The 10,001-nt window shown below is 40.3% G+C and overlaps 1 protein-coding gene across 1 annotated transcript in view; it reads right to left on the reverse strand.

Annotated features, from left to right (window-relative positions):
- Lars (leucyl-tRNA synthetase) overlaps window positions 1-10,001 on the reverse strand; it is a 64,241-nt gene that overhangs the window by 41,290 nt on the left and 12,950 nt on the right. Inside the window, exons 4-10 of the mRNA XM_021150615.2 lie at window positions 9,541-9,621; window positions 5,480-5,617; window positions 4,121-4,282; window positions 3,175-3,287; window positions 2,338-2,401; window positions 2,075-2,142; window positions 1,294-1,519 (exon numbers count right to left, since the gene is read on the reverse strand). Coding sequence (XP_021006274.1) covers window positions 1,294-1,519; window positions 2,075-2,142; window positions 2,338-2,401; window positions 3,175-3,287; window positions 4,121-4,282; window positions 5,480-5,617; window positions 9,541-9,621 — 852 coding nt within the window. The remainder of the gene's footprint in view (window positions 1-1,293; window positions 1,520-2,074; window positions 2,143-2,337; window positions 2,402-3,174; window positions 3,288-4,120; window positions 4,283-5,479; window positions 5,618-9,540; window positions 9,622-10,001) is intronic.

The raw sequence follows: 10,001 nt of genomic DNA on the forward strand, positions 1-10,001 counted from the left end.
TCACTTTGTAGACCAGGCTGGCCTTGAACTCAGAAATCCGCCTGCCTCTGCCTCCCAAGTGCTGGGATTAAAGGTGTGCGCCACCACCCTCGGCTCTTTTTTTGTTTTTGTTTTTGAGACAAGGTTTCTCTGTGTAATACCACTAGGCTGTCTGGAACTCGTTCTGTAGACCAGATTGGCCTCGAACTCACAGAGATCCATGTTCCTCTGCTCACCAAGTGCTAGGATCAAAGGCATGCACAACCATGCCTGGCCATCTTTTGACTTCTGAATCCTGTGAAAGTTTACAAAGTATGAGGTGAGCACAGTGGCTACAATCCCAGGACTTGGCAGGCAGAGGCAGAAGAACTGCCACAAGTTCAAGACCAGGTCAGGCTACCAATAAGATGTCTAATACAACCAAAGAGAAAACGAAATGGCTAGGGCTACAGCCCAGCTGGTACGGGGTTTGCCCAGCACGTAGGAAACCCTTCAATCTGCGCCATCATATAACACCAAGTGTCACAGCACATGCCTGTAATTCCAGCACTCAGGAGGCAGACAGGACATTTAAAGTCATCACTGGCTATGTAGCAACCTTAATGATAGCCTGGGCTACATAAGAGCCTTTCTCAAAAAAAAAAAAAACAACAACAACAAAACTACAACATAAATAAAAAATAAAACTCAACTAAAAGCAAGACAGTAGTCTATCACATTTTTCCTGTAAAGGTTATGTATAAGGAAGCAAGGACATCATTTACTAAATAGGAGAAAAGCCGTTCTCATTCTAATCTCAGGAAATGGGCAATGTTTTCAAAACCATTATTCTCCCGGAGCTAGTAGCCCAAGGAAGAACTAGGTATTTCTCAATCAAATACTTACTAAGTTGAAACAAACTCCAAAAACACGACTTTAGGGATCATGCAGTTACTACTATACAGTAAAGAAAAAGGCACACAAACAGAATGCTGGGGTTGGCTGGACACACACAATGGTTCCATTATGTCAAGCTCAACTACAGCGCTTAGCAGGGATGAAGAGGGGCAGAGGCCCCTTTGGCCCCTTTGGAGGGTGAGGATTCAGCATGGCAGAGCCTTCGAGAGAACACTAGGACAGCTAGCTCTATGCCTTGACTTGGGTGGGGCTTGCTGAAGCCAAGACACATGTAATAAGTCAACAAAGCACAAATGCCCTGCACACATGCCCTCACGGATAGTCTAAACACCAAGGTTTTGATGTTTCTCCAAGCTTCACTGGTAACTCTTCCCCCTAAGTGTACAATGAAAACAGAGAGTATGCTCCCCAACTCACCTCTCCCATTAACTCCTTCACAACCGGCACCACTCCGTTGTGCTTGGTGAAGCCTTGGTATGACATATTCCTGGCTGCTCTCTGGGTACAGATGAATATGTCTCCATTTGCTGTCTCAAACCCAATGTATTTCATATCAGGCCGAACCCAACAATTTGTCTGCCCAAACATAGTCTCAGGTCTGAGTGTAGCAGCTACTAGGAAGATATTTTTCCCTTTCAGGCCGCTAAGGAAAAAACAAAAAACAAAAAAACCACATATTTATATTAAAAATGAGGATTCTCTCATAGTTACCTGATTGTTCAAATGATAAATCAACCCAGACATAGTAGCATCTGTAATCTCGGTACCCAGAAGGCTGAGGTAAGAGCACTAGGCTGCAAAGCAAAACCCAGCCCCCAAAATAATAATAATAATAATAATTTTTAGGGCTGGCGAGATGGCTCAGCGGGTAAGAGCACTGACTGCTCTTTTAAAGGTCCTGAGTTCAAATCCCAGCAACCACATGGTGGCTCACAACCACCCATAAGGAGATCTGACGTCCTCTTCTGGTGTGTCTGAAGACAGCACCAGTGTACTTATTTATAATAATAAATAAATCTTTGGGTAAGAGCAAGCGGGGCCTACCGGAGCGAGCAGAGGTCCTAAATTCAATTCCCAACAACTACTTGAAGGCTCACAACCATGTGTACAGCTACAGTGTACTCATATATATAAAATAAATAAATAAATCTTTAAAAATATTTAAAATAACAATAATAATAATTTTTAACAAACCTACCTTAATTTTGATGGATATGGTTCAAGCACCTTCAGTTTGACCAGAGTATATTCCTGAGGTCCAACACCCTAAACAAATAAACAAGACAAAGGTCTAAGGGAATAGATATGGATTTAACCTGCTAGCCATGGAGGGATCTGCCTGTAATTTCTGACATAGACTCTGGCATACAGGAATTAACTCTTCCTCTACTAACTAGAGTACTCTTGGTGTGGCCTCACTAAAGAGTATTAGAGTAACTATTTGGTGTCCAAGATAATCACCTCTCCAGTTTGTCTGTCATGATCCATGCAAGGCTGTCCATCTTTTGGGGAATAAATAGTGTACCTAAAAAAAAAAAAAAAAAAAAAAAAAAAAAAAAAAAAAAAAAAAAAAAAAAAAAAGAGCAATAAGCAGTAAATACCATCATATTATACAAGTTACTCTGCAATTTGTCAATCAATGTCAATAATACCATACAAGTGTGAGTTACGGCTAACGGAATCATCTGAGCCAGTGCCGAAATCTTCTACTCAAGCTTTGATGAGTGGGTCTGTAAGCATAGCTATTAATGTCTCCACCTTCAGGAAAGGGAGCACCACTGAAGGCTACGGACTAACCTTAGCCCTCTGTCATGAAACAAAGCCATAAGATCAAGTCACATACGAGTGTAAGTCACTTTTACTTGATCTACACATAGAAGTATAAGCCAAAACACAAATGAAATAATGTTGCTAGTGGTTTGCTAGGAATACTGAACAGAATCATCCCATTCTCTCTGTTCTAATTGCTGAAAATTAAATAAATAAATAAATAGTAAAAACCTCAAGAGCAATTAAGACCCTGACCAGTAGGAACCTGAAAATGTAGCTCAGTGACAAAATACCTGTTAAGGAGGTACAGGGTCCTAAATTCAACACAAAAAATATGAAAATAAAAAAAATAAGACACTGGCAAGAATAAAGAAAAGATACAACAAAACAAGAAGAGAGTGATGAAAAAGAGAAAAGAGATAAGGCAGGCATACAGATGACAGATGGGTAGACACAGGACACATGTACTGAACTGTAATGCAGGAATTATGATTTTTAGTTTATTATACTGAAAGAAAACGAACTCACCGCTTCCCAAATTTAATCTTATTTCTTTCTCTTAAAGTTAAAAACTGCCACCTGACAAAGGAATCATAGTAAGGATTCACGTCCGTGGTGATGAAGGAGCGCCGCCAGTCTACCTAGAGGGAGAGCAGGAGAAGATAATTCTTTTTTATTTTATGTATATAAGTACACTGTCGCTCTCTTCAGACACACCACTAGAGGGCATGAGATCCCATTACAAATGGTTGTGAGCCACCATGTGGTTGCTGGGAATTGAACTCAGGCCCTCTGGAAAAGCAGTCAGTGCTCTTAACCCCTGAGCCATCTCTCCAGCCCAAAAAGATAATTCTTATAAACAAGGATTCTTATGAGTCAGGTGTTTATCTTCCTACTCTTTACTCCAACTTAAAACTAGATTGTGTATTTAAAAATTTCCAGTTCCATATATAAATCATTAAAATATTTTGTTTAATTGACAAGTACACATACCTGCTGGGTGGTGGCACACACCTTTAATCCCCACACTCAGGAGGCAGAGGCAAGAGGATCTCTGAGTTTGAGGTCAGCCTGTTCTGCAGAGTTTCAAGTCAGCTAGGGATACAGAGAAAAACTGTCTAGAAAAACAAAAACCAAAATAAAACCACTCTTACATATTAACTAACATGTAAGATTTATAATAAATTTAAAAGGAATAATTAAGTAATAGTCAACAAACTCAAGTTAAACACTGGTATCTTCATATTCTTTAAACAAAATCCCTTTCTACCATTTGCTAATAAATTTATTCTGATAAGACAGATATTGAAGGTTTTTTTTCTTTACATTAAGTCCCAGTAGTTGCCAATCTAATTCAAATTACTGGTGACATTCTGCCAGAATATATTATTGTAAATTTAAGCTTTCCATATATTTTTAAATGATACCAAAATAAATGCCTTTTACTTTTCTTTAACCGCAGGTGATGGCATACCTTCAAACCTATAGTCTTCAGATCCTGAACAGCCAGTGGTGGGAAATAATCAAGCCAGTGTTCTGCTTCAGAAAACTTCACTATGTCTTCATCAGAGAGCCCAAGGGATTTCATAATGTCCCACTGGTACTTAGAAGATCCTGCTTTGGCAGCAGCTTTGCTCTGAAAACAAACACAAACTCTGTTAAAGCATGCCCAACCACTGTTCAGCATCCCAGGACTACAGTAATTGTAATTTAGTAATCCCATTTGGTAGGTAATTCTGTTTGTTTCTTTTTAAGAAAGGGTCTCACTGTGTAGCCCTTGTACACACACACACACACACCCACACACACACACAATTTCTAATTCAAATAAGAAGGGTAGAGATAGCGCAGCAACTCAGAGTGCATACTACTGTTGCAGAGGATACACATTTGATTCCCTGCAACCATGTCAGGCTGTTCACAACTGCCTGTAACTCCAGTTCCAGGGGATTCAACACCTTCTTCCAGACTCTGTAAGCATCTGCATATACCATACCACATAAAGACACACACACTTACACATAAATAAAACTAAATCTTTAAAAAAAATAAAGTCCTCTTCTTAAAAAAACCTTCAGATGAACTCTCAGTTTACTATCCAGCACTGCATTAATGCTAGCTGCTTGGAAGAACGGCTATATCATAGGTACAGAAGAGCAACATGAGGGGAGGTGGGCAAAGGTTATGCTGGAACTCTACGCGGTCTTGAAACTCAATATATAATTAGAGTGAAAACAATAAAGCCGGATGAATTTTGAGTTTTTTAAAAAATGGATATTGTATATAGGTGTTTTACCTGCATGGATGTCTGTGTATTGTGTGCATGCAGGTACCCAGAAGCAAAAAAAAGAGGGGATCAGGGACTAGAGTTATGGTGATCATAAGCCACCATGAGGGAACCGGGAATAGAACATGGATCCTTTGATTTAGTGTAGTTTTCATCTTTGTGGGTACATGTATGACGCATGTTTGTGTGCCTCCTCATCAGTATCTTTGGTGTACCCACGGAAGCCAGGACAACCTCTAGAAGCATCTCTAGCCTTCCAGCTTGCTTGAGACGGGGTCTGCTTGTTGTTCGATGATGTGACTCCAGAGTACCTGTCCCACAGCTTCTAAGGATTCTTCTGTCTCTCTCTCCCAGAGAACCAATGGACTGCTGGGAGGAAGATCTTTACCCACTGAACCATCTAAACAGCCCTGATTCAATACTGTCTCTAAATTACCAAGTACATCTCATGTGTCAGGTACAGTGTCATGTTGGTTATGTACAAATAAACCAAACAATGAAAACATCAGCTCAGCCGAGATAGCCGAAACATAATGACCAGCAGACCTTTTTCCCTTTGGCTTTATCCCTCACTACTATATCTCCAGGTTTAGCGCTGCTTTCTTCCTCTTCCTCTTCTTCCTCGGGGAAATCAGGAGGGCAGCCATACAGCTCTATTTCTCTTTTCAGCTTGTCAGCGCATGCCTGTACCGAGACATCAGGGAGAGCCAAGTTCAGAACTCAAGGAGATAATGCTGTTTCCAAGGCCAACTAAAATCGGCTTTCTGAAATGCTGTGCAGCATATGTATAGACATACATATCATTAAATACAGTATCACTGTAGGAAAGATGTAAATCACACACCTCAAAATCCACTGGTATAGTTTGCATTTTATTCACTATCTACAGTGGGAGCAGGGAGGGGAGGTAAAGGATGTGGAACAATCAGAGGGCGGACTGGGGAGGGGGGTGATAAAGGCTGGACTAAAAGACTGAAAAAATAAAGATTAAAAAAAGTAAAAAAAAAAAAAAGGGGGGGAGTTTGAGGAAAATACGTAATAAAAAATATTAAAAATTTTTAAAAAAGGGGGGTATAGGGGACTTTTGAAAGGTAAATGAAGAAAATACCTACTAAAAAATTGGGGAAAAAAAAGTAGAAAAAAACAAGAACTAGAGAGATGGCTCAGTGCTTAAGAGCACTAACTGTTCTTCCGAAGGTCCTGAGTTCAAATCCTAGCAACTACATGGTGGCTCACAACCATCTGTACAGCTACAGTGTACTCATATAAATTAAATAAATAAATAAATCTTTAAAAAAGAAAAAAAGAAAAAAGAAAAAAAATATCTACAGTACTCAATGAAGTATACTGATACACTGAACAGCAGAAACGCAAAGACACATAAAACACAATCATTATAGGGTAACAATACTAGTAACAGTTTCTCACTTTAAAGATTACTTTCTTTGTGGTGGAAGGTAAATGCTTACCCAGAGCTAGCATAATAGAAATTAGCTATGAGGATCCCTGCTACGTAGACAGGACACACAGTAAGAGAACAGACACTGACATGAAGTGATGTATCTAAGGGTATAAGCTAAGAAGCTACAGAACTGTGCTATCCACCATAGCTCTTCCCAGTTATATTATGAGTTCACTTCCAAAACAGAAAAACCATCGAAAAGACAGGACTGAAATTTTGAGAGTAAGGAAGAGCTCTCACATCCAGAAGAGTGTCAGTCCATAAGCAAGATACAACTAGAAAGGTATTATCTGAACTGAACCTAGTGGGGCACATAACAGCTGTTCTGGGGGCTGAGGCAGGGGGATTGCAAGCTCAAGGCCATCCTGGGCAATTTAACAATACTGTCTCAACATAAAAATTAAACAGAGGGCTGGAGAGATGGCTCAGTGGTTAAGAGCACCGACTGCTCTTCTGAAGGTCCTGAGTTCAAATCCCGGCAACCACATGGTGGCTCACAACCATCCATAATGAAATCTGATGCCCTCTTCTGGTACATCTGAAGACTGCTACAGTGTACTTAGATAGAATAATAAATAAATCTTTTAAAAAATTAAATAGAAAGAAATATGAATGTAATCGAGGTATGGAGACTACTTACTTGTAAAATAAGACCCTGCCTCAAAATCCAGTACTGAAAGGAACGAGTCACTACCATTGGTGTGAAGGTGTGACCCAGTGTTAGAGAACAAATACTGGATTCAGCTCCCCATACCACACACATATACAAAATAAATAAATAAATAAATAAATAAATAAATAAATCATTTTGCAGACACAAATACAGTAATTAAAGTAAGCCAGGATCATCAAAAGATGTTCAAACCACAGGTTACTGAATACTAGGGCATCCAGAAGTTCACAATTATAGTCCCATTGTCCCCCAAAACTTTTTTTTCCATGATAGGGTTTCTCTGTGTAGCCCTGGCAATCTTGCAACTCATTCTGTAGACCAGGCTGGCCTCGGACTCAGAGATTCACCTGCCTCTGCCTCCCGAGTACTAAAATAAAAGCGTACACCACCATCTCATGGCTAGGCTACTTTTAAATTACAAAAGAAGATGCCCTTAGAATGAGGAACTCTGTCACATGTTTTAATATTACTATTAATATTTAATATTACTAAAATGGACAGGCTGCCATTGTGTGCTTTCTGATGTGACACAGTGGGAAGTTTATGCCGTCTATGTAGTATCTTTTCAAAGTATCTAATCCAACTGAAAAGTCTAAAGCCCAACCCACAAAAAAAACTAAAAATGCAGCCATCCTGAGATGACCAAAGAAATCTAACAACAGAGTAGAAGGTGACATATCACATCATGCTAAGTCAAAAGGAGATGACATGACTGCAGTGATGCACAGAGTGACCTTGCTCTCCAGAGGGGGACACACTACAAGACAGATGCATGCTATAAGGGAAAGAAAGATGCATGCTACAAGTGAGATCCAGACTATGGGAAAGAGATGCACATTACAAACAAAGAAAGGCAGCAGACTGTAAGTATTATGTATTCCCGTGCCATTCTTTCACCTCTCTGCAAGTCGGACATCTGCCAAAACAACAGGCTAGGGAATAAGAAGTTCCTGGGCTGGGGTACAGCTTGGGCATCACAGTGCTCACCTCAGCCACTCAGCCCTGGGTTCTACAACCCCGCACCACATATGCAAGGCATGACGGTGCCACCTGTATTTCCAGCCCTTAGGAGACAGAGGCAGGTCATCCACGCTACACAGCAAGTTCAAGGCTACATGAGAAATTGTCAACTTAGCAAAAAAAAAAAAAAAAAAAAAAAAAAAAAAAAAAAAAAAAAAAAATCCTAATTCTATTACTTTTAAAATTGTTTTCAGCCAGTTGTGATTACTCCTGCCTTTAATCTCAACACTCAGAAGGCAGAGGAAGGAGGAGCTCTGTGAGTTCAGGCTAGCCCTGGTCTACATGAGTTCCAGAACAGCCATAGCCTACAAAGTGTCTTTGTAGGTATTTGTCTCAAAAAAAGAGAAAAGAATCTTTTAAATTCTAGTTTTCTGATCCATTTTCCGTTGGGAATTACCTCTAAAATAAGCTTTTGTTTTGTTTTGTTTTGATTTTTGTTTTTGAGAGAGGGTCTCACTATGTAGATCTGGCTGGCCTGGAACTCACTATGTAGAGACCAGGCTACTGCAAACTCAGATCAGCTGGCCTCTGCCTCCTGAGTGCTAGGATTGGTTTTTTTGAGACAGGGTATCACTGTGGACCTGGCTGGCCTGAAAGTCTCTGTGTAGATCATGCTGACCTCAAACTCATAAGACATCCACCGGCATCTGCCTCCCAAGTGCTGCAATTAAAGGTGTGCATGGCCATGCACCAGCAACAAAAGAAGATACAAACTTGCAAAATTGGTCACAATATGATATATATTATCTTGTCGTTCTGTGTGTACAAATGTATACATCACTGTACATGTTACTTGTTAAAAGTAATTACCCAATTCCAACAGATATGAAAGTATAAATTACTCAAAACACATCGAAAAACAAACAGAAATCTCTTGTGCATTTCTGTGTTCTGTGTGCTTTTCCTTCTCGCTGAGACAGGCTCACACAGTGTGGTTCGGATTGGCCTTAAACCCTCAGTGTCCTTTTGTGTCAACCTCCAGAGGAGCACACCTGCCTTGCCTAATGTATACTTTTACTTAAGCTCTTCTTCAGGTAGTGTGTATGGACACATGCATGAGCACATGTGTGGACAACCCCAGGTCGGTCCTGGGCCTCCATCTTGAGATAAGCTTTCTTATTGACTGCTCCACATGCCAGGCTAACTGACCCCGAGCTTCTGGCGATTTTGTGCTCCCATGCCCTGGAAGAGGCACAGTGAACTTAGTATACGTTTGCATGTTCCGCTTTTAGGTGGATTCTGGGCCTCCAAACTTAGGCCTTCAGGCTTGCTTGGCAAGTGCTTTACCCATCAAGCCACCTCACTGGCCCTTCTGATGTTTTTGTAATTAATTTCCACTATAACAAATTCAACTCATTTGGTATAATGTGAAAATCCAATTCGAAGACTAAGGATCTGGCATTACTGTTACTCTAAGCTAAAGAGAAGAACCAGCCCTCTATGCAATCTTACCTTAATAGGCATACCGGTACAGTGTAACCCAAAGGGAAACAGACAGCTTTTTCCTTTTAATCTCTGGTATCCTACTGCAAACTGCAGGAAGGAAGTCAAATCTCAGTGATAGACATAAATGGTAGATGTACACAAAATGCTAACTTTAACAGCAGCACTATTTCTCTCTTCCCAGCTTTAGAACACCAGACATTCCGTCACTGAACAACTCTAGTGCACTATCCTTTTAATGTTTTCCACCAACACACAAATTTTGAACATGCACACGTCTAGACCACTGAACGAATATACATATGGTATGCAACCAAAACCATAAAAATTCAACTACCAAAATTACTCTTTAAAAGTAAGAATTTGGGGCTGGTGAAATGGCTCAGTGGGTAAGAGCACCCGACTGCTCTTCCAAAGGTCCAGAGTTCAAATCCCAGCAACCACATGGTGGCTCACAACCATCCGCAACG

Source organism: Mus caroli, chromosome 18 (assembly GCF_900094665.2).
Source record: "Mus caroli chromosome 18, CAROLI_EIJ_v1.1, whole genome shotgun sequence".
In the NCBI taxonomy this organism is placed as follows: domain Eukaryota; kingdom Metazoa; phylum Chordata; class Mammalia; order Rodentia; family Muridae; genus Mus; species Mus caroli.